Consider the following 22,526-nt stretch of genomic DNA (forward strand, 5'->3'; position numbering starts at 1 on the left):
TCCCGCTGGCTGCGGGGCGCGCTTCACTTCACTGTCCTTTCGTGGTCGTACCTACGTAAATCCCAACACCGGTCGGAGAGGCACCTGCTTCCCCTCGCACATTCACTTCACTACCTGCGAAATCAGATCGTATTACGTCGCATCACGCCAGAGCGCAAATTCATTCTACTCACGTCCACACAAACTGTACATCTGACATTAAATCTCCATCAGAAGTCCAAATCGCTGAAAGGTCTGATTTATTGACTGGGAAAACCCTGGCCGTAGTATTAAAACGCGACCCTCAGTTCACTACCTAGTCAGCCACCACAAGGGGCAGTCCATTCTCGTACTTGGTGATTGTCGAGGATAGAAGCGTCCCACCGGATCGCACTCTGGTCTGGCCATTTACTATTCCTCACCAACTGCGGGTAGTTGTGTCCAAATCCGTGCTGTCACAAAGCCAACACTCTATATACCCTGGTTGCCTCAACGGAAATAAACATGTCGTCACCAGTAGCAGAGCTGGAGGCTGGCTTGAACGCCATGCTCGGCCTGAAGCCTCCTGGAGTCTCGGGATCCCAGATCAAGAACCTCACAACCCTATGCGTCAATAATGTCCAGGTAGGTCATGCCTCTGCCAGAAGTCGTCACGGCGTCATGCTCTCTGTCTGTCGAAGGCCTGTATTTACTGACCTCCCCATGACACTTCTAGTCCGAATCTGTCTTGATTCAGAAGATATTCACTCACTTCAAGAAAACCCCCGGAACTCACAAGCTAGGCGTGCTGTACGTCGTAGACTCTGTAACTCGTCGCTGGGTTGAACATGCCAAGCAACATGGCCAGCCCATCAATAGCTCCGCAACAGACGGGACCTACGCTGCCGGCGTGCATAGAGTAACCGAACTGATTCCCGTCTTGATGAATGACATTCTTCTGTCCGCCCCAGCAGAACAAAAGGTACGCTATTCATACATATATATCCGTCGCAGCTCGCGCGTAGTCTCCAGCAGCAGGTTTGGTTGTAGGGATCCCTTCACTCTCCTGCTCGACAAGGGAGTTTTACCGCCTCGAAAGGCTGTTCGCATCAACCGCCTCTGTGTAGCGACTGTGGTTCGAACCATTAATGACTTGCACGTATCTGACTTGTCTTTGTTTGCAGGAGAAAATTAAGAAGCTCGTTGATATCTGGGAGAAAGGACAGACCTTCCCGCCACAGACGATCGAGTCATTCAAGCAGAAGCTTAACGCGCCCGCATTTAGTATGTTGCCCAATCCCATTTCTGTCGTGAGACGCAGAACGCTTTTGCGCCATTTGGAGCACTTTTCCCACCCTGTTTATCTAACCATGAACCAACTCTATAGATGGATCGACAACTCCTGTAGGCACACCTCCTCCTGGCCCTGGCCTTCCTGGTCTGCCTGGTTTCAACGGAGCTAACAACTCCAAGCCGGCGACCACCGAGGCCCCTAACGCCATTATGGAGGCACTTGCCAACATCGCCCGTCAGAACACCTCTGTGCCCCCAGCAACAACGGGTTCCCCATGCCGGATCATTCGTATAGTGCACCAGCACCCCAGAGCGTCCAGGCTCCGCAGTTGTCCCTTCCCCTAACCCAGGGCCAGTCGCCTGCCTATCCGTACTCGGCAGCGCAGCCGCCTGTAAACCCCTCTGTGATGCCGTTTGCGTATCCCCCCCAGTCTACTCTGCCGGGACAAGTACCTACTGTACCAGTGACTGCCAGTAGCCAACCCAATGGGTTCACCGGTGCACCTGCAAACCCCATGGCACCGCCCATGGCCGGCCTGGACCCTGCCTTCGCGCAGCAGGTGCAGCTGATAAAGCTCTTGATGGATCAGGGTATTTCTCATGATAAGATCCCGGCCCTCTTAGCCACAATGCAGGGCGGCTTACAATCCATGCCCCCTGCTGGTGGTATGGCAGCGGCCCCTTCTGCCCAAGCTCCGTATGGTGGTGTAGGCGCATGGCCGCAAGCTGGTCCCCGACCGGATGAATCACGTGATCGCTTTGATTATGGCGCGAGATCCCCCAACAGGTATCGCAACCGGTCACGTTCCCGTTCGCCTCGGCGTGGATGGAACAACCGTGACTCGCCTCGCGGACGTAATGATCGTACTTTTGGCAGTTTTGGCCATGATTCGCCTGCTCGCGGACATATGGATGAGGACCGCCGAGGCCGAGCCCCGGATTACCGACAGCGGAGCCCCCCCACGTCGCGGCCACAGCCCGCAGCCTCCCTTTGACCGGGACCCCAACGTCAAGTGGGTTGATTTTGACCAAAGCATTCCCTCGGGAAGCATCAAAGGTATGGATCTCACTGCATGTAGTTGGCCGGCGTAGTACTGACGATTTGCAGTTCTCAGCAGGACGCTCTTTGTTGGTGGAGTCACGTAAGCTCAAGCTCCTCATCCTTGGCATTTTGGGCCCGACTAATATCTACATTTCAGATGCTCAGAAGCCGAACTTCGCAACCTATTCAGCCAACAGGGGCAGGTCCAGACTTGTATAGTGAACAAAGACAAGAGACATGCTTTTGTCAAAATGGTGACTCGACGCGATGCAGTCGCTGCTAAAGAGGCTATGGAGAGCAGCCAATACCGGGTAAGTGAACGATCGCTCTTGCCACGCGCCACTGGAGGTCTCCAGCTAACTTTTCCAAGACACGCTGGGGTGTAGGATTCGGCCCCCGTGATTGTAGCGACTACTCGACAGGCGTCAGTGTGATTCCGATCAACAAGCTCACCGAGGCCGATCGTAAATGGATGCTGTCGGCCGAGTACGGCGGCAGTGGCGGCCGAGCCATCGAATCGGGAATGGTTGTCGAGGAACCCGACATTGAAATCGGAGCCGGAGTGTCCAGCAAGGCCATCAGCCGGCGGATGCAGACGGACAAGGGTGGACGCCATGGCCCCAAGTCTAGCCGCGGGGGTGATGAGGAAGATACGAATCTGGCGCGCTGGAGACGCAACAAGGACCGGCGAGATGAGCGGCCCGAGGACAAGACGGTCGGTGTGAAACAGGACCCAGACGTGCCTCAGTTCCCTTACGGACTCGCGACGGGCCCTAACGGCATGCCTGTGTTCCCGCCTGGCTTCACATTCCCGGCCCCCCCAGTAAATCCGACGACGGCGGTGCGAGAAGAGAATGCTTGAAGAAGGCCGGGGGATTCACATAGGATCAGGTTGGCCAGTTGGCCTTATAAGCACGCCAGTCCTCTTCTCTTTGCCCTACCCTCATTGTATACCCAGGCTGGGCGGCATAGTATACGTCTTTGATATTCCGGTTGATTTGGCGGCACAGCATAGCATGGAGTGGCGTTGTGGCACCAGCGCCGATGTGTTTTACGAAGCATCGTGTGGTTGGTTGTATTATTTAGCGAGGCACTTTTGCGCGAGCCCAATGGTTTTCCTTGATCGCCATGTAAATGGACACGAGGCCCAGGAGAGATAGTCATAATACGTCCCATCCCATCCATAGCCGGCATGCTTCCGGTTAGTAGACATGCAACCTGGCCCCGCCAAGTGACAAGTGACAAGCGACGGGGCTGTACAGTAGACGATACTGTGCTCCCCATGTCTCCACACAGTTCGTGGGAATCATGAACGGGGGGGCAGAAGGCGACCCCATCGCGAGCGGCTCCAGGGCAAGCAGCAAGGGTCGGGTATGCTAGTTTGCTGCAAGTCTAGTCGTCTACTTTAGCTGCAGGAATCGCTGCAGGATTTCATGATTGGCAATTTTAGGTAATATGGGGAGACAGATGGATGCAGTCTGGTGGAAAATATTGGTCGATCAGGGCCACGCCGCACACGGCACCCACTTGCGTGCCGTATGCATGTGTGTATGTATGTACATGGCCATGCATCCCATCACCGCTTCGTCTCGGCGGCTATTGGCCCGTCAGACGTTGATTCTCTTGGTTTCCCGGGATACAGAAACCTTGAGGTTCTTAGGTAAGATGTGCGTAAACGTTCATCCCCCCCTACGTCCTACGTAATGGCCGAGCGAGGTGATTTGACGACACACACCGAATGGGGAAAGCGGTGGCCGCCCCAGGATATTCATCGCGGAAAACTCCATACCCCTGCTAAAAGGACCGACTCACCCATGGGGGAGGAGAGAGAGAGAGTCCTTGTCATTTGTCAACCTGCTTGTCAGTGAGGCGAGCGAGGCTTTTCTTCTCGCCCTGCTTGCTCGTTTGGTTCTCGAGAATCTATCTAGTATTGCCTCAGACCTTCACCGGGTGTTGCCCATAACCATGAGCGACATCCTAGTATCAGTCATGGAACAACACGAGACAGCTGAATAGGCTGCACTACTTAGTACCCCAACAGCGATTGTCCCTTCCTATGCGAGTCAAAAACGGTGAAAGCGTAATTGTCATTGCAACGGCTCTAATTCATCTGCAGTATGGTATCGGCTGTCTCTTCATCGCATGCTTGCTCTTGTCACCCCCTCCCCCTACCGGTGCTAAAGCAAGAATAGAAATACAAATGCTACTCGCTCTGGAGGTGATACCCAGTCGGCCCTGCACTCTCATCATACATCTCCTCGACATGAAAATCATCTTCTTCGTACATCAGGTCAAAATCGGGCTCTGCAATGTCTAACTCGGCCTTGACCCCTTCCTCGAGACCTGCAACATCCAGGTCTAAGAGGCTATTCCGCCAATGATTCTCCCGGGTGGCGGCGAAAGAGGAGTAGTTCTTCATGACTCCCCTCACCCTGGTGATGGTGCCCTGCTGAGGATTCTCGCTCGAGCTGTTCTTGGCGCTGTGCTGTTGTTTGCGCTCGATGTCTTCCAGGAGCGGCTGACTCGGGTCGCCATTCACGTGGGCCTCGACACGGTAGAAGCCGCATGCTGCATAGTTGGGACCTTGCACGGCGCCGATTGTACGATCTGGGTGAAGTTGTAGCACTTGCTGCTCGAGATACTCGTTCCCTATTACCGCATCCGTGTGTGCGGGTGCCGAGGCCGGTGGCGGGACCTCCGCATGTGGGATGAATGGCCGTGGCCGGCGAAAGTTCTTCTGCTGCCCATCCAATTGGACGCTCCAGAGGCCCGTCGTGGCCGTCGCGATCGGCTTGACCTCTTCTCGTTCTCCCTCATCGAGGCTCAAGAGGTACACTCGCCCGCTACCATCGCCGACCGCAAGTTGGGTCTGATCAGGGGAAAATGCACCAAAGGTGACGGGTCCGGCGCACTCAATGAGATCTCTCACCAGGACGGCCCTTCCCTGGCGGATGTCCCAGACCTTCACCACGCCGTCCGAAGAGCCGGTGTAGAGTCGGTCCGTTGAGGACGCCCACTCCACGAACTTGACGCCCACGTCCTCCCCTCTCTCTGTCTCCGAAGTGCTCCTCCACCGGTTCGCCGTGACTCAGGACGCATATCGGTCTGTCCGTACCGGCTGTGTCCCAAACATAGACGTTGCCATCCGTGCAGCCAGCCGCCACGTACGTGTACGCTGGGCTGTTTTGTCTGGACAAAGCGTTAGTATCTTGATGCAAAACGGAGTGATAACATAGTACGAACCTGACGACCAGTTCGTTAATATCCATCGCGCGGCAGTCCAGAACCTTGATGGAGGTGTATTGGCCTTCGCTGTTCTGCTGGAAGATACGAATCTGTGTCTTGATGACACTTTCCGCCCTTTCGATCCCTATCCCCTTTGACGTGGCCGCCGCGAAAGAGTTCTGCGACGGATGCCATGCCACTTCGAAGACGTTCTGAGTGGCAGCGCTGTTCACGCCGATTTGCCGCCTCTCCACAGTGTCCCATAAGCATAGCTCGCCGCTGTTCTTCTTGTCCTCGGGTATGTCTTCCTCGAGATCCGTCAAGCTCCTGGGCGAGTATCCGATGAGAAGCAGATGCTGTACCATGGGCGCGCGACCCCATCGGATCGCCGCCGGGAAATACGCCCACTTGTCCGAGGGCACATAGTCTTCGTCGTGCACTTTGGTGCACGAGTACGAGTCGAACGTATGGCGTACACCACCTGTCGGGTCCACATATAGCTTGTAAACACGTACAGCGTCTGTCGCTACGTCGGCACCCGTGGCTACCATGCTGACCGCTTTCACATCAGCACTGGGGATTTCGCCTCTATGCTTTGAAGCCAGGACGAAGTTAACACGGCCGCCGTGCTCCCACGTATCCACAGCCTTCATGGAACCGTCTCGGACCTTCCAGACCTTGACGGTTTTGTCGAAACTCGAAGTGAAAGCTAGATCGTTGTGCCTATCGTAGTCGGACGAGACCACAGAGGTGTACAACCATGGATCCTGGCTCTCGACCATAGAGTCCAGGGAGTTGTCCCCGGTACTTATGACGGGCCGTGGGATACGGTGGTTCGCGAATGCTTGCAGGCTCCCTTTCGACGATCCTAGGAGGAGGTTGCCAGGCTTGTTGTATTGCTGGTTATGGGAGTCCGAGTGGGTGGTGGTGCCACAGATAAACTGATCTCTAGGGGCGGTCCAGCTGAGCGTCATAATGTCGCCGGCGCAATTTGTCCACTCGATGCGTGGTTCAAAGTAATCTTCTCGGTTGGCCGTGAAGGCCGTCCTGAAGCTCTCAAATCTTCTTTTAGACCCGAAGCCAAAGGGACGACGTCCTACAATCTCGCGTGTGTACAGGAGGGATGGAACTAGGGAAATGCGATGGGCGTCTCCGAAAGTATCCGTATCATCGCGGTTGATGGAGAGGACTTGTGACGTCGTGTTGAGACGGCGGAAATACAAATCGGCCACGAAGTTTCTCAGGTCGTCCGACGACCTGCTCATTAGGACGTCAGGGGGCCTTTCCGTTTCCGGCGTACAGGGTATATACGACGCTTCGTGGGCTTCGTAGAGCTGATGGAGGACATTAAGCCTATTGGCCTTCTTAAGCAAGTGGCGAAGGTCCCTTAAAGTATCCCGTGATGAGACCGTATTGCCCAAAAGAGATCGAGCCACCTTCTGGATATACTCGATCTCCGTTTGGGTAAAGTCTACGTGTACCACAAGAGGATCTTCTGGAAGTCCGAGACCGGGGACCAGTCTCCCCTGAAGATTGAGCAGCCTTTCTCGATCGGCTAGTTGAAGATATGGCCGTTCGCATGTGCCGAACCATGTATTATTTCGCCTCTTTGGAATAGGTTTCCTTGAAGTATCGACTTCCTTGCCAGATTGCCATTTCTTAGCCTGGATACGTGCCCTTTGAAGGGTAATCGGTTCCTTTTTCGACTTGGTTCGTAGCGGGGGTGGTGATAGTCGTCAGAAGAGGCTTGGTGGTCATCGTAATTATCATAATGTTCGTAGGCCCCGGCTTCAGCAGAGGCGTCAAAGGATCGGTCGGTTATAGCTAGGTTCCCTTCTTCCTGCTCGATCGAGGGTAGGACTGCTGCTGCTGTAACGTCGTTGACTATGTGTATAAATGGACGTGCGGATCTCCTCTATGTAATGCGTACAGTTAGCATCCCTGGGTCAAGTAAGGCATTTAACCGGGTATAAACAAACCTCAATATTCTCTTGTACGAGACGCACTGCCGATGCTCGTACATAATCTTCAAAATCCTGGGATAAACGGCCGTGATTACGGGTGAAGTTCAGCTCGAAATTCGCATCTCTCTTCACAATCTTATCAAATATCTCTTCGTCTAATTTCTTTCGCTCGTTGTTGCTGTATCTTAAAGGCTCTAGTTGGGCAAGAGCAGTCTCGATATGTGGAAACACCTGTGCATCCAGACATCGTTTCAATTGTGCCTTGCTGCGTTCCTGTCTCGTTGCTATTGCTTCGCTCGGGTCAGAGCCGGTCGTCCTCTGACGTTTGAATGGTCGGTTTCCATGTGGCCAGTTTTGGTGGTGCAACGCGTGATGGGACGGCGCGTCGCGTGGTAAAGGCAAGTGGTTGGAACATAGATTATGGTCATCGTCCAAGGTCAAGTCCACCACATTTATCGGCGGCGGCGACATGTTGGTCGCACATGGTGTAGGTAGGTGCCAGTGGTTCTGTAGGGTAGTTAAAAGGAAATAATTTTAAATCTTAAAAGGGATAAAGTTTAAATTCCACTAGTTATTAATAAATTAAAGGAATTTTAAAGTTATTTTTAAAAGTATTTAAGATTTTAAAGAACTTTAAAATTAAAAAAAAAAATACTTTTTATAAATAATAATTAATAAAGATATAAATAAAAGTATTAATAATAATAATAATTTATTAATATTATTAATATATCAAGGTTTTTAAAAGAAAGATTTTAAGTAATAAATTGCATTTACTTAATTATATATACTTAATACTTCTACAATCTCGCCTTGATTGGGTTCTCTGCATTAATCTCAGCATACATGCGGTCGATCTCAGCCCGGTACTTCTTCGCACTCTGGGGTCTTTTCAGCTTGAGACTACTAGGATGTCAGTACTGATTTTTCTCTATAAAAAAGACGGAGGGTGTCGTCAGTTGAAGGGGGTTGAAAACTTACGTATGTGTGAAGAGGCCATTCTCGATGGAAAAGGGTTCGATCTCCAGCACGGCGTTCATCACCCGTTCGTACCCGTTGAACTTCGCCTTCTTCGCGATGCTGTCCAGATGCTTGACGAAGGCCTTGACCACCCTCTTGTCTTGGCAAGCAACCTTGATCGCTGCTAAATCATCAGGCGAGATCGTGTTCTTGACAACCTTGCTGGCGAAGGGGGCAAAAGTAACAGGGTCTACGCCGAAGACACCGACCAGACTTGACTGGGTTGAGTCGCCGTGGACGAAGGCCATGGTCATGAGGTTCGAGTTCGCCATCAACGAGTTCTCCAGACGTTCGGGCGAGACGTATTCACCTTGGGCCAGCTTAAGCACGTTCTTCTTACGATCGATAATCTTGATGCGGCCCATTCCGTCAATCTCGGCAACGTCGCCAGTGTGGAACCAGCCCTGGGAATCAATGGCCTTTTGGGTCTCTTCTTCGTTCTTGTAGTACTCGCGGAAGATGCAAGGGCCTCTCAGACAGAGTTCTCCCCGTGGCAGAGGCTTGTCGGTGACATGGTAATCCAGATCCGGAATGGACTCCAGGCAGATCTCTACGCAGGCGGCAGGTGCACCAATGTTCCCAGTGGTGAAGTCGCCCCGCTGCTGGAAGGATGCCACCGCGTACGACTCTGTCAAGCCGTACCCCTGAGTGAAGAAGTTGCCGAAGGCAGCCCGCAGGAACTCGTGGACGACCGGGTCCAAGGGGGCACTGCCGCTTACCATTGAGTGGGCCCGGTCCAGTCCAACAGCGGCGCGGACCTTGGGCGTCCAAACCCGGTCGTATAGCAGGTGGGTGTTGTACGCCTGACCGGGTGGCAGCTTCATGTTGGCAATCTTGGTATCCACCACCCGGCGCGAGAGTGCGCCCTTGAAGCCATCAGCCTCCACCGTCTGCGCCTTGATGCCAGCAGCAATACGGTTGTATAGGCGAGGCACAGAGATGAAGCCAGACGGCTTCAAGATCTTCAGGTCATCAACCAAGCCGATCATGTCGCCATGGAAGAAACCCACCGCGGCACCTTCGGCAAAAGCCGACTGGTCGACCATCCGCCCGTAGATGTGGGCCAGTGGTAGATAGGACATGGATGTATCCTTGTGGGACATGTTGCCAGAGGTGCGTGACGAGCTCACGGCCGCCAGACAGTTCTTGTGCGACAGGACGACACCCTTGGGGTCGCCGGTAGTGCCGGACGTGTAGTTGATCGTAAGGACATCGTCGGGACGGGGCGCCCTATACGGGAGCGCCGCCTTCCTGCCGGCCTCCTCTACGCCCTCCATGGACCAAATCTGGATGCCATGCTCAGCGGCGATTTTATTGAGCAGGGCCAGCTTGCTGTAGCCTTCTGGTTCCCCAGCGTCTAGAGGGTCCACGCAAACGATAAGCTTCAAGTCGGGAAGGCGAGGCGCAACTGCGAGAATGGTCGGGATGTGAGGCAAAGAAGTGACAATGCAGGCGAGTTCGGCATGCTTGATGATGTACTCGGACGCGTCAGGGCCGAGAGTTTCGTAGAGCGATACCGTATACAGCGACTGGCCGGCCAAGGCAATGTCTAGATTACGTCAGTGACCTGTGCTTCCCAGGACGACCTGTCAGTCTGGGACAAGGCTCGCTTACCGGTAATCTGCCATTCAGCACGGTTTTGGCACCACAGTCCCACTCCGAACTTGTCGGCGGTTACGCCAGCTTTCCGGTGCAGGTGGAGGATACCGGAGCCAAAGTTCTTGCACCGTTCTGCGACCTCTTCGTATGTTTGCCACGTGTACCTGTTCTCCCAGCTCTTGGTGGTTGCGTTCCAGGGGCGGGTACCCAGGCATCTGTTGCCCGGGAAGCGCTTTGCTGAGTCCTGGAATAGCTCATGGAATGTGCGAACTTCCGGATCGAATGTTTCGAGCAGGGGAGCGTCCTTGAAGCGCCAATGGCGATAGATTGCGCTGCGACCTTCGACCTCAGTCCCGGGGATTGGGACACCGTAGGGGAGCCGGCTGGCGGCGGTACAGCCAGCTGGTCGATACGCGCCTTGACTTCATGGTTGGGGGCCATTTTGGTTGGTTCGGGTGCGCAAACAAGGCAGCAAGCGCTTCAGTACTTTAGGCAAATGTGCAGTTGGAAATCTGTTATGTATGCAGTGCAGACGCGTGTTATGTGGTGTACCGCAGACAATCTGGCTCGGGAATGCAAGCTGACGTCTGGATGTCTGGAGCGGGTTAGTCGATAAGGCGTTGGAGGCGCAATGATGAAACGACGGGCAGCGCAGCGCCGATGTCGCGCGGTCAACGGTGGTGTGAAGAGTCCAGACGAGAAGCGGTCGACGGGTTTGGAGATGGAGATATCGACTAATACTTTTACTATATAGGATAGGATAGATAGATGCTATGGTTTTGTCGAGCGAGGTAAGCAAGTGTGAAGGATAGGCGTGAAGGCAATAGGCAATAGGAGCAGGCCGTCGCGTACAATAGCCGACTAGCTCCACAGTTGCCGAGGCGTTCGGCGCCCGTGAAAGTCAGCCAAACCACTGGCGGCTAGCGGGCCACGCCCCAAGGCCCCTAATCAAAAGCCGCATGTTCGCTCGAATCATCATTCCCCAGCATGCCATTGGATGGTTCGACGGCAGCGGAGCTCGCGACAGGCCCGGGGAAGTTCTATGCCCAGCAGAGGCTGTCTGGGGAAGTTGCATCATTGGTCCAAGGAATCTGTGGTGGCCGTGTCCCGTCGTCTCACGTGCCAACTTGGGTTGCATCTTCTTGGACCTTCTTCGCCAAGTAGAGAGACACAAACGCCAGTCATTCGCGCGATTGGCTTCCAAAGGTTCGGCTCAACTGACTCAAACGACCTGTGTGCTGTGGTGGAAGAAAGATCTTGGTCCACGCCCTTACGCCCCAGCCTCCGGAGAATATAGTCGACGAAGCTTATTTCCAGTCCCAGTAACAAGTCCACGGCTATTTATGTATCAACCTCGTGTCTGCCCCTTCAGCAATCGAGTGCTACGACTCCAAGCTGCCAGTTCCGCCAGCAGTCCAAGTCTAGACTCTACGCAATGCTACCGAATCCTACACGCTAGCCTTTTTCCAGGGTTCAGTTCCAGGGGCACATCCAACAGCCCAATCCACTTCTGTTTCGGCTGATGGAACTCGGGCCCCCGACTACTGCCCGACAGCCAAGCCATCTCGAAATGGGCTTTCTGATACCATCCCAAGACTTTACCAAGACTTCTCCAAACCCTTCGGGCCCCATAGCACAACCCAGAGGCGACCTCGAAAGAGTCGAAAGAGGGGAGTCGGGGGCCTGCACCGGGTCCTAGGTCCTTATTCTTTCCATCGCCGCGATGAGCGCACGGAACGCTGTTTCAATCGGTGGTTTCTTGTTGCATCCAGCAGCTTAATTCGTCTCTAGTGCCGGAAGGTCTTACAGCTTCTTCGGCTCCCTAGGCCTCTTCGAGAACTAGAAGAAACAAAATGTCATTGGTGTTTGAAACAGACGGCTAGCCACTGCCACTCGGAGCGGGGAGAGTCAGAAGAGAAATAAAGAATAGAACACCTCGTCTGAAATATGTGTCAGTCCGCAGAGATTGGCTTGCGACGATACTTTGGGGGAGCCCCGTTTACCTTTGGCGCACTCGAAACGACTAAAGAAAGACGCTCTCTCTCCGTCGTTTGTCCGTCGTCTGTTTGTCGTCGAACTTCTTCGGCGCAGCTTGGGCTCTTCTAATAGAGTTGGCCACCTGACTCAGCCCGTCGCTTTTCTTCTCTCATTTGAGTCGTTAGTAAAGCAATCACTCCATGTTCATGGCATCGTTCATCGACATGGCCTATTTGCCGAGGCCAAGCTCTTGCCTAGGGGAGCATCGCTGGCAATCTGCCCTTGCATTGACATGATTGGGCTAGCCCGTAGCATCGACATCCGTGCATGGTGGCATCCCATGTACTGCCCGTTTCAGATGGATTTCAGAGGTGTGCATCACCGCATAGGTGATCGGCTTGGCACTGGACAGGATACCCCGGCCTCTTGTTTCCTATACGCCGATGCTTCGACACTCGCGACGTCCGCAGCGCATAAAGTGGAATCATAGTCCCTCCTCTCCTCTCGTTTCTCTCTCCTATCATGCCTGGTGCCGTTGTTCTCTTCTAAACCTGTGTGTGTCTTGTCTGTGTGTATAATTCTCTATTTGCCGAGCTAGACGCTTCATCCATCTATTCTTACATTCTTTATTCTCCCTCGTCAACATACCCAGGTGTTCGAACTACCACTACCGCCAGACGAAAGAAGTTGCTTTGCATGACTTCCCATCTCGATTCCCGCTTCCCCAACCGACAAGCCGCCTTGTCTCGCTCATCCAACATGCCTTCCATGATCGTCTTGGGCCTGCGAGCTGCCCAGCTCGTCTTCGCCATCATCATCATGGGCCTCTCCGCCTATGGTATGTGTCATTAATCGGGGTTCGGTATGAGCCGGACAAGATAACTAACAGGAAGCGTATAGTTGCCAACTGGTATAACGTGGACACCTTGACCACGTCGCCGTCTCAGATCAACTGGCTGCTGTTTGTTTCCATCTACACCATCATCTCAGTCGCCTACCTCGAACTAGCCCCGAGGTTCATGCCTAAGAGTACGTCGGACAAAGTCCCAAGAGGGGGAGAACGAGAAGAATGAAAACCATCGGGGGGACTCGTTGACTAACTCGTGAGGAATAGTTGTTCACCCTTACGCCACGATCGCCCTAGAGCTCACCAACGTGCTCTTCTACTTCGCCGGCTTCATTGCCCTCTCCGTCTTCATCTCCAAGCTGCTCTTCTGCCGCGGCACCGTTTGCGGGGCCGCCCGTGCCGACGTGGCCTTCGGAGCCTTCGAGTTCGCGCTTTGGGGCGCCACGGCCGTCTTCATGGGAAAGGACGTGTTCAAGTCGGGGTTCCGCGGTGGCCTCAAGTTGGGGGCTCGGGCGCGGCGTCGTCCTCGGGGTCAGCCCCCCAGGCCGGCCCGCAAATGAAGGAGGCTCAGCTCGCTTGAGCGTGCCCGTCGTCCAGCTGCCCCGCCTGACCACCAACGGCTTCGCCGTCCGCCGCAACAGCACCAACTCCCCATGACCTACTCGGCCTACACCGAGATCCCCCTCAGCCCCTACCTCTACCGGCCGTCCCTTGACGGCGACAAAAAGAGCCCGGGGCTGCTCGAGAGCAACTGGGAGCCGCGTCGATCCTCGTCTCAGTTCCTCAATGTGTGAGAGGACGGAAGGGAAGAAAAAGGAGAAGATCCCATGAATACACGTGTTTTGCGGGCGTTGAGTGAAAGGGGGAGTGCACATTCGGCCAGTCGTCCATGATTCTGGTGTCCTCGACTATTGCTTGCCGAGGATACCGGGGACGACAAACTTGCGGGCCGTTAAAAAATAACAAAAGAAACCGAAAAGCATTTAGTTACTCCTAAAAAATACTTAGAGAGGCGGTGATGATGAGGCGACTTGGATACGGACATGATAATGCATGTACAGCCTCGACTTGGGTCTAGATGACTAGTCGGCTGGGATGTTCCTCGTTTTTTGGTAATGAAATTCAATACACATTAGTAAAGGGAGTTAATGGGATCGGGAGGTGATGCTCTACATACTTATTGTCAATTCAGACCCGAGATGGGCTGTTCAAGATAGCACAGATCAACCACACGCCTGACGCTTTCTGCCTGTGTGACAAGATATGGTACGAGCCTGGCATGGTTGGGTATGCGTGAACGAAGCCTCGGAAACCCACTCGCCTCTGGCAGTCTGGGTTGGGGGAGTGGTTGATTATACTTTATGCATTCCCACGCCGCCACGCGAACCCCCACTACCCCGCCATGCACATGGGTGACACGAAGAGAAATATACTACGTACATGAGTCGTGCATTATTCCTCCCATCGAGGTCGCCGCTCATGTCCATCTCAACCGTCCCCGTCGTTGGGGGCACGCATCGGACGGAGAATAGCAACGGCCCAACAGGACCCAGTAGCCATTCGAGATGGAGCACCGCCATGGCTATGTATGCCTTTGTTTGTAATGTAGACACAAATGATACGAGGTGCTGTCCATTCCGAGGCCGACTCGGAGCTGTTTGTGAGGCAGAAAGGCCCTTCTGTGTGGGAAGCCATGCCGTGTCGACATCACAACATCAAGCCATGTCAAGCACGCAATCCCGACTACCGCCAACCCAACCCCACTTCCCACAATGGGCATCACTGCGTGTCCATTTTGGGAGCAGGACTGCGTATTGTCTCATCGAGAATGAGTAGGGTCCTGGCCCGGAGGAGTGGCATGTTATTGCAGACCTTCTTAGTCTGCATATCTCAAGGGAACTACAGGGACTAGGTCGAGTATAAATAGGTCGTCCTAGTCTGTCACAGCTGGTCCTACGTAGTCCGAACGCCTTTATACACACAACCCAAGACATACTTACTACTGTTGCCTGTTTGATCATATCCTTTCCTCTGACTTGTGAGCAAAGCCATGGCCAACGAGCCGAGCAAGAACTTCGAGACGCTGCAGCTCCATGCGGGGTATGTGTGACGTGCTGTTAACGCCGTCAGGTCTCCTTGTGGTGAGAGGTCACTGACGAAAGACGCAGCCAGGTGCCGGACCCTGCGACCCATTCCAGAGCCGTGCCCATCTATGCCACCACGGTTCGTATACCAAACCAAGTCGGTGCGAATGTTGGCTGACATACAAGTATCAGAGTTTCACCTTCAATGATTCGGCCCACGGCGCGAGGCTCTTCGGCCTCAAGGAGTTCGGCAACATCTACAGCCGTATGATGAATGTGCGTACCTCAATTCGTTGCCGCGTAGCATGCCGTTGGAGCCGTTTTCAGTCTAGCTAAACGAACACCGTGCTTTATCCGATAGCCCACAGTCGATGTCTTCGAGAAGAGGCTGGCAGCCCTAGAGGGCGGCATGGCGGCCGTCGCCACCGCCTCTGGGCAGGCAGCCCAGTTCATGACCATCACAGCGCTGGCGCACGCCGGCGACAACATCATCTCCACATCGAATCTGTACGGCGGTACGTACAACCAGCTGAAGGTGACGCTGCCAAGACTCGGCATCACGACCAAGTTCGTCCAGGGCGACAAGGCCGAGGACTTTGCCGCCGCCATCGACGACAAAACCAAGGCTGTCTACATCGAGAGCATTGGCAACCCCAGATACAACGTTCCCGACTTCGAGGCCATCGCTAAAGTCGCCCACGAGAAAGGCGTCCCTGTGATTGTAAGTTTCGCCTCATGTTCTGGTAGTGATGGGATGGCCGCAGCGCAAGCAGTACGTTGACTTGAGGATTGTAGGTCGACAACACCTTCGGCGCAGGCGGCTACTTCGTGCGGCCCATCGAGCACGGCGCCGACATTGTCGTCCACTCGGCCACCAAGTGGATCGGCGGCCACGGCACGACGATCGGCGGCGTCATCGTGGACAGCGGCAAGTTCGACTGGGGCGCCAACGCGGCGCGCTTCCCGCAGATGATCGAGCCGTCAGAGGGCTACCACGGCCTCAAGTTCTGGGAGACGTTTGGCGCCCTGACTTTTGCGATCCGCGTCCGCGTCGAGATCCTGCGCGACATGGGCGCCTGCCTCAACCCCTTCGCGGCCCAGCAGCTGCTGCTCGGCATCGAGACGCTGAGCCTGCGCGCCGAGCGGCACGCCCAGAACGCCGCGGCCCTCGCGCGGCACCTGGCGGCCAGCCCCTACGTCAGCTGGGTCTCGTATCCGGGCCTGCCGGACCACCCGAGCCACGCCATGGCCAAGAAGTACCTGAAGCGGGGGTTCGGCGGCGTGCTGAGCTTCGGGGTCAAGGGGGCGGCGACGCGGGCAGCCAGATTGTCGACGGTTTCAAACTCATCTCCAACCTCGCCAACGTGGGCGACTCCAAGACGCTGGCCATCCACCCCTGGACGACGACGCACGAGCAGCTCTCGGATGAGGAGAAGATCAACTCGGGCGTGACTGAGGACCTCATCCGCATCTCGGTCGGCACCGAGCACATCGACGACATCATCGCCGACTTCGAGCAGTCCTTCAAGTCGGCATCGGCTGCCACCAAGGAAGGGGGGTCTAGTTCAGGAGGCGAGCCCGAGGGCGGCCAGAAGGACGAGCGGGCGCCTACGGTAGTCTGAGAGAATACAAGAGAGTGGACCGGATGAAACAACTAGTCTAGCTATGTATCCTTACGATTTGCAACGAAATACCCCATCACATGCCCGAGACGATCCCAACGTCTGATTGACGGCCCCGCCGTGTAAAGGTGTGGGCGCCGTGAAGAATTGCAGCACGATACGCATTATCCTAAAAGAAATGGCCCTTGGGTCATATTAACAGAGCCATGCATGACGGGGAACACCCAAACGGCACGTTCTGGCATGGATTGGGGGTAGTAGAATCTCGAAGCACGGCGTGTAAGGGACTGGCCAATCAGCGGGCGCGGCTCCGCAACGACGTCCAACACCACGAAAGCAGCTTTGAGCTTCCTCCCCCATAATCCAATCGCATCTCTCACCAAACACCAGCACCACCACCCACGACTTCCAACAGCACCGATCCAATCGGGGCTCCTGATCGAAGCAATGCGAGTGTCACTATCCGCCGCCGCCGCTCTCTTGAGCCTGCTGCAGAGTACGGCCGCCACTGCCCGCAGCGCCCTCGTGGCCACGACCGCCGTGACGCTGGCGCTGCCGGCCCAGCCCGCCCTGCCGAACCCGCACGCCCTGCCGCCGTCGACGCACGCCACGCTGTCGACCCTGTACACGACGTACTCGGCGCCGCTGAGCGCCGCCAACACCTTCGTCTTCCGCAACGTGACGCCGGGCTCCTACCTCGCCGACGTGCACTGCGCCACCCACGCCTTCGCCCCGCTGCGCGTCGACGTCGTGGCCAGCGCCGCCCCCGACAAGCTGGGCCTGCTGAGCGTCCAGGCCTGGGAGACCTTCCGCGGCAACGACTGGGACAACAAGGGCGAGGAGGCCAAGGAGATGGCGCTGCCGGGGGCGGGAGGACCCGGGTCGCCGACCGTCGCGGCGCTGCCGGTGCGGTGCTTGGCCCCCAAGCAGTACTTCATGGAGCGGAGTTCTTGTGAGTTTGGCTTTCTCTGCTATATTGTTATCGTCTTGGTTTGCTAATCATGAACTGCACCACAGTCTCTATCATGGGAATACTCAAGAACCCCATGATCCTGCTCGCCATGGTGAGCATGGGTATCTTCTTCGTCATGCCTAAGATGGTCGAGAACAGTAAGTGCACACATAATACCCCCTACGGTCCTTTTCGGCCCTCTTATGTACTACACGATAGCCTAGCAATTTACTGACACACACACCTTGCTAGTGGACCCGGAGATGCGCGCCGAGTTCGAAGAGCAGCAGAAGAACAACCCCATGGCCAGCCTCATGGGCGGCGGCGGGCAACAGGCCGCTAACCCTCTGGGCAACTTCGACATGGCCTCCTTCCTGGCCGGCGCGCCGAGTAAGAAAGATGAGGGCAGCTCTGCTGCTGCTGCTTCGGACGCTGGCGGCAACGGCGGCGGCAGGCGCAAGAGGTAATAATAGTCTAGCTAAAGCGCCACCACTGCTGGATGCATACAGGTGAAGCTGAGCCGATGGACCGCTAGTCCCGGCTGGGATGGATGAGTGTTTGATGATATGAATGTCAAGTATCCCTCTAGCCCAAATCTACATTCAAATCGATCTGAAAGCGCTCTCAATTACCAAGTTCTCAAACCAATGCTGCGCGTCCTGATATATAGAAGGCAGGGAAAATACAGTCACAGCTGTACGGTGATGGAAAACACCATTTATTCAAACAAAGCATTCTGATCGTGAGTACTAACCCAGTACATTGTCTCCTTGCATTGTCCGTAGACAGAAGTAACTGAAGAAACCTGGCATAGAGGCGCATAGCCCTTTGGGAAACGGTCATGAATCATGGCGGTAGCAAATCAAGGAATAACACAAGCCCCTTCAACCCCCTAAAACATCATGAACCTGTCGTAATTATCGACGACATAGTTCCTTTCCTCCCCCAAATCAAAGACTCTTAGATCGGCGCCGGAGTGAGAGGAAACATCTTCCTGTATCTTGTACTCCATATTTGAAAAATCTTCCCTCGCTGCTTCGTACTCTTTGTCAAACTCGGCCTCCTTGCTGAGAGCGTCGTCGCTCGTGAACGCCTGGTTGCGGATCCGGGCCGCCACCTCGACGAGCTTGCCACATGTCAGGTAGGCCTCGAGGATGGTCTCGAGCAAGACCTTGCGGACGGCGTCGTCGTTGACAATGGACGCGAGGACTTCCTGCTCGAGCACCAGCATCGCCCGGTCTCTCGACCATTCCTGCTCCCTGAAGAATTGCTGCAGACGCCGGACCTTGACCCTGGAGTCCGATATAGCCTTGATTGCTGCGACCTGGTCGTCGCGCAGATCGCTCATGTCGGCGGTCCAACTGGGGTTGCGGGTAAAGGCCCGGTGGAATGAAGCCACGTACTGCTCGTCATCTCGCCAGTCGCTCTCGGATGGCTTGAAGGACGAGACTATACGATCGAGGCTCCAGGAAAGCGACACCGAATACCCAGGGATGGTCATGAGACTGTCCAAAGTCGCGACTCTGACTTCCATGTCCTTCAGATCTCGGGACATCTGCGACGTGATCAGTGCCGAAGGAGGATCCTTGGGCGAAGCCTTGTTAGTAACCGACAACAAGTATAAGACCATCAGGGCGGGCTAGCTTTCCTACCTTGCGGCGTGCAGCCTCGTCGACAGCAACCAAGTCATCTTCGTCTACGCGAGTGCCCACAAGATAAACCGCGGCCAGCAACAGGGAGCGGCGCGAAAGTCCCCGCATCGCGAGAGCTGCCATGCTTTCCTGGTAATCAACCATGCCCAGCATGCAGTAGAGGAGGAAGTCCTTGGTGATGCTACGGCACACAGCCGCCTGCGCACGCCGGGACGGAACTGCTTCCTCCTCTTCGTCTCTATGGATCGTGGTGGTTTTACCTTCGTTCAGGGAGGCCCATTGCTTTTTTCGCATCTCTGCGTTTTTGGCCTCCCTCTCTGCATTCTTCTTCACGGCTTCCTGCTGCTCGGCCTCGCTGGGTTGGAAGTTGGCCTGGAAGAAGAGGAAGAGCTTGCAGCGGACCAGGTTGTTCTGCTGGCGGACCGCGTCGATGTAAGCCTTCTGCCACCTCCGGCGGAACTCGCCCGGCCGCGCCATCTGGCGGAGCTCCGCGTCAGTGAAGGTTTGGATCTTGCGGGCAGGGCGCCGGATCTCGGCCTCCCGGGCGGCGACGCGTTTGTCGTACTCCTCGAGACTTTTGTCCGAGGCGACCCGATTGCGCATTTGCCAAGCCATGGTGATGATGGGGAGAGCTGACTGGGATGTTTCTTGAGATGATGTGACGAAGACGAGATTGGTTGTTTTAACACAAGAGGGTCAAGGGCGATTCTACGTTTTTATACTTGTCACTCCAAAGCAAAACCAAAGCTGCCGTATACGGCCGAAAGCATTCATTCTTCTGGTCTGAGTGACCAACATGGCCGGGCCACTTGAGAGGGTTGGTTGACGCGGCAAGAATCGAGGTTACGTCTCGGCGACCACGTATGTGCAGGTTCGGCGACCATGTGCAACTTGCTCTGCGCCGCTCCCACATCCCTTCGATTCCATAGGATGCCTCGCCCCCGATGGCAGAAGCCTTCGACGGCAAGGTTACGTCTGGCTGCAGCCGCGCACGTAACATTGGACCATCTTCAGAAACTTCGAACGTACAACGTAATACATTGTCCGGCAGACTCGCCGATTGTCCGCACCAGGCCCGATCTTTACAACAACCTTATCGTAGGTGCGACCAATGCAAGTATCGAAACCCCTAGGGACGTAATGGTCTTGGTGAAGTCAGCACGCCCAACTTGTGACGCGATCCATGCTGAAAAGAAAGAATGCAGTAAGAACAAGCCGCAGCGTCGATTGTTTGGCTTGTGCACTGTACGAGGCTCGCTGGGTTGCCGTGTTGTCAGGCAAGACTTGATGGAGGTATCCTTATACCTAAGAGGGTGATGCGGCTATCGACAACACTCTGGGGTACAACACAAGGGGCCCATCCCGATACGAAGTCCAAGTCATATCTAGACGGGAACAATGCAGTGCACGGTCGGAAATCACTGGGCTAGAATACGTTTCAGGGGGCTCCCTATTGAATTGTGCCGCGGAACGTAGGTATGTACGAAAACCATGCTTGCTCATCTGCTCATCAACATGGGCGGTGTTGGCCAGTTGGCAACCGCCCTGGGCCTCTGTATACATCCATACTGATCTGTCTGTCTCCTGAGGGTTTTTGGGAGTCCTATTAAGCATTGCCGTAACGCCTTCTCGTCGTCATTCGTCCAGGGAGAGGTATTATTCTCACCCACTCCAAAGGAAAAACTCGCCCTTTATTCGCAGACAGACTGGGTTGATGAGCTTAGAAATCATCGCCACCGCCGAAGTCATCGCCGTCATTGCCGTCATTATAGCCCTCGGCGTAAGCTTCCTGCTCATGGTCGTTCCAGGCATCGGCAACTAAGGCACCACCGATTACACCAGCACCGAGGCCGAGCGCGGCACCACCGGCCATTCCCATACCGCCACCGCCGGATTTTTTGGGGCCTACTGTAAAATAATGGTCAGCATCGTCTTTTATAGAAAAGGACTGAAAGACGAGACTTGAACGGCTCGGGGATGTTTTGTTGCCTCATGTCATAGTACTTACCCCTGTTGATATCCGCCGCCGTACTGTGGTTGGCCGCCGTAGTATCCGCCTCCCTGGGGTGGTCCGTAACCAGGCTGAGGTCCGTAACCAGGCTGGCCATAACCAGGTTGGCCATAGCCGCCGCCATACTGGCCAGGGGGAGGACCGCCATAATAAGGCTGCATAGTGAGTTCAGATTAGCGAGCGTTTTATCTATTGCAGCGCCACCGCCGTCTTGTACATACCTGTTGAGGAGGAGGGCTTTGGTAGTAGCCCTGCTGAGGACCAGGGCTGCCATATCCACCCTGCTGCTGTTGCGGGTATCCTCCCTGGCCCGGATACTGCTGGTTCTGCTTGTTCTTGTTGCCTCCGAAGATCTTGCCGAGCAAACCGCGAGACTTATCGCCGTTGCCACGGTCACTATCACCGGGTCGGGGCGGCAGCTGGTCCGGGTACTGGGAGGGGCCGGGCGAGCCGCTCATGTACGAACCGGCGGCCCCCTAGAGCTTGCGCCGGCGCGCGCATTCTCCTCTTCCTGCAGCTGTCGGGCCAGTCGCTCGTCCTCGCTCTCGGCAGGACCGCCGGGCTTCGTGGAATTGTTTACGAAGGGGTTCGTCTTGCTGTCGCTCGGGGCGAGCGTCGAGCCTGGGGTGTAGCCAGGAGGGGGCCCCATGGGAGCTTCAGAGTTGGGGTCCACGGCGGGGGGCCGTTGGCTTGTCCCATTGCGATTTCTTGGTGTAGGTGTTGACGTAGAACCTTGGGGTCAAATATGTCAATGCGATTACATGGCAAGTCGCAACAGCCAAAGCTGCGACATGGGGTGTACTTACCATTCCTTGTACTGTTCGTTCCAGCGCGCAACCCAGCCCTCGGGAACCTTGGGAGGCGGGGGGCCTGAAGGGGCGTCGAAGTCTGCCATGCGTGTTATGTTTGTAGGATTATCTGGCAGGAGGGAGAAGAGAAGTAAAGCAGGTGAAGAGAGAACGTGTGTCGGTCGGAGGGTCTGTCTCTCTATACGATGGTCTAAGTGGGGGATTTGTCGTGTCTTGGCCCCTTGGTATGATGTGGAGGGGAAGTGGTGCCTTGTATGTGTTTCGGGAAGGAGCTGTCTGTTAAGTGGACCGGTCAAGAGAAAGACGGGATGAAGTGGTTTCCGGGCCTTGCAAACCAGAAACGTCACGGAAGAAAGGGAGTGGTTGGAAGTAGTATTTATCGGCTTCGGCTTCCAGGACAGTAGCATCGATGTCGATGTCGATGTCGATGTCGATGATGCAGATAGGGTGGGACACACTCACGTGGCTGTC

General features: G+C 55.2%; 9 protein-coding genes across 9 annotated transcripts; 4 read left to right on the forward strand and 5 right to left on the reverse strand.

Annotated features, from left to right (window-relative positions):
• Positions 1-483: 483 nt before the first annotated feature.
• Positions 484-3,155, forward strand: PG998_009728 (uncharacterized protein; the record flags this gene model as incomplete). The annotated part of the gene is made up of 9 exons (XM_066876544.1): positions 484-603; positions 695-1,093; positions 1,143-1,242; positions 1,346-1,486; positions 1,555-1,980; positions 2,039-2,308; positions 2,360-2,393; positions 2,451-2,604; positions 2,664-3,155. 9 exons carry the CDS (start codon positions 484-486, stop codon positions 3,153-3,155), a joined length of 2,136 nt encoding a protein of 711 aa, XP_066728700.1.
• A 1,341-nt stretch (positions 3,156-4,496) lies between these two features.
• PG998_009729 (uncharacterized protein) lies at positions 4,497-7,953 on the reverse strand (the record flags this gene model as incomplete). The annotated part of the gene is made up of 4 exons (XM_066876545.1): positions 4,497-5,344; positions 5,409-5,482; positions 5,537-7,182; positions 7,498-7,953. The coding sequence occupies 4 exons, from the start codon at positions 7,951-7,953 to the stop codon at positions 4,497-4,499; spliced, it is 3,024 nt and encodes a 1,007-aa protein (XP_066728701.1).
• A 329-nt stretch (positions 7,954-8,282) lies between these two features.
• PG998_009730 (AMP-binding enzyme) lies at positions 8,283-10,542 on the reverse strand (the record flags this gene model as incomplete). The annotated part of the gene is given in 4 exon segments (XM_066876546.1): positions 8,283-8,388; positions 8,464-10,051; positions 10,117-10,503; positions 10,515-10,542. The coding sequence occupies 4 exon segments, from the start codon at positions 10,540-10,542 to the stop codon at positions 8,283-8,285; spliced, it is 2,109 nt and encodes a 702-aa protein (XP_066728702.1).
• A 2,295-nt stretch (positions 10,543-12,837) lies between these two features.
• PG998_009731 (uncharacterized protein) lies at positions 12,838-13,719 on the forward strand (the record flags this gene model as incomplete). Its single annotated transcript, XM_066876547.1, is given in 5 exon segments — positions 12,838-12,916; positions 12,979-13,107; positions 13,193-13,456; positions 13,470-13,552; positions 13,567-13,719. 5 exon segments carry the CDS (start codon positions 12,838-12,840, stop codon positions 13,717-13,719), a joined length of 708 nt encoding a protein of 235 aa, XP_066728703.1.
• A 1,256-nt stretch (positions 13,720-14,975) lies between these two features.
• Positions 14,976-16,631, forward strand: PG998_009732 (uncharacterized protein; the record flags this gene model as incomplete). Its single annotated transcript, XM_066876548.1, has 6 exons — positions 14,976-15,025; positions 15,094-15,148; positions 15,202-15,285; positions 15,371-15,730; positions 15,805-16,280; positions 16,331-16,631. The coding sequence occupies 6 exons, from the start codon at positions 14,976-14,978 to the stop codon at positions 16,629-16,631; spliced, it is 1,326 nt and encodes a 441-aa protein (XP_066728704.1).
• A 447-nt stretch (positions 16,632-17,078) lies between these two features.
• On the forward strand, positions 17,079-18,050 carry PG998_009733 (uncharacterized protein; the record flags this gene model as incomplete). The annotated part of the gene is made up of 3 exons (XM_066876549.1): positions 17,079-17,583; positions 17,649-17,741; positions 17,836-18,050. 3 exons carry the CDS (start codon positions 17,079-17,081, stop codon positions 18,048-18,050), a joined length of 813 nt encoding a protein of 270 aa, XP_066728705.1.
• Positions 18,051-18,475: 425 nt separating this feature from the next.
• PG998_009734 (uncharacterized protein) lies at positions 18,476-19,850 on the reverse strand (the record flags this gene model as incomplete). Its single annotated transcript, XM_066876550.1, has 2 exons — positions 18,476-19,180; positions 19,236-19,850. 2 exons carry the CDS (start codon positions 19,848-19,850, stop codon positions 18,476-18,478), a joined length of 1,320 nt encoding a protein of 439 aa, XP_066728706.1.
• Positions 19,851-20,955: 1,105 nt separating this feature from the next.
• On the reverse strand, positions 20,956-21,370 carry PG998_009735 (uncharacterized protein; the record flags this gene model as incomplete). Its single annotated transcript, XM_066876551.1, has 2 exons — positions 20,956-21,143; positions 21,244-21,370. The coding sequence occupies 2 exons, from the start codon at positions 21,368-21,370 to the stop codon at positions 20,956-20,958; spliced, it is 315 nt and encodes a 104-aa protein (XP_066728707.1).
• A 65-nt stretch (positions 21,371-21,435) lies between these two features.
• Positions 21,436-22,141, reverse strand: PG998_009736 (uncharacterized protein; the record flags this gene model as incomplete). Its single annotated transcript, XM_066876552.1, is given in 4 exon segments — positions 21,436-21,456; positions 21,468-21,677; positions 21,713-21,935; positions 22,053-22,141. The coding sequence occupies 4 exon segments, from the start codon at positions 22,139-22,141 to the stop codon at positions 21,436-21,438; spliced, it is 543 nt and encodes a 180-aa protein (XP_066728708.1).
• Positions 22,142-22,526: the final 385 nt, after the last annotated feature.

The sequence above is a fragment of the Apiospora kogelbergensis genome, assembly GCF_038363985.1.
Source record: "Apiospora kogelbergensis strain CBS 113332 chromosome Unknown utg000006l_segment0_segment0, whole genome shotgun sequence".
Classification (NCBI taxonomy): Eukaryota; Fungi; Ascomycota; class Sordariomycetes; order Amphisphaeriales; family Apiosporaceae; genus Apiospora; species Apiospora kogelbergensis.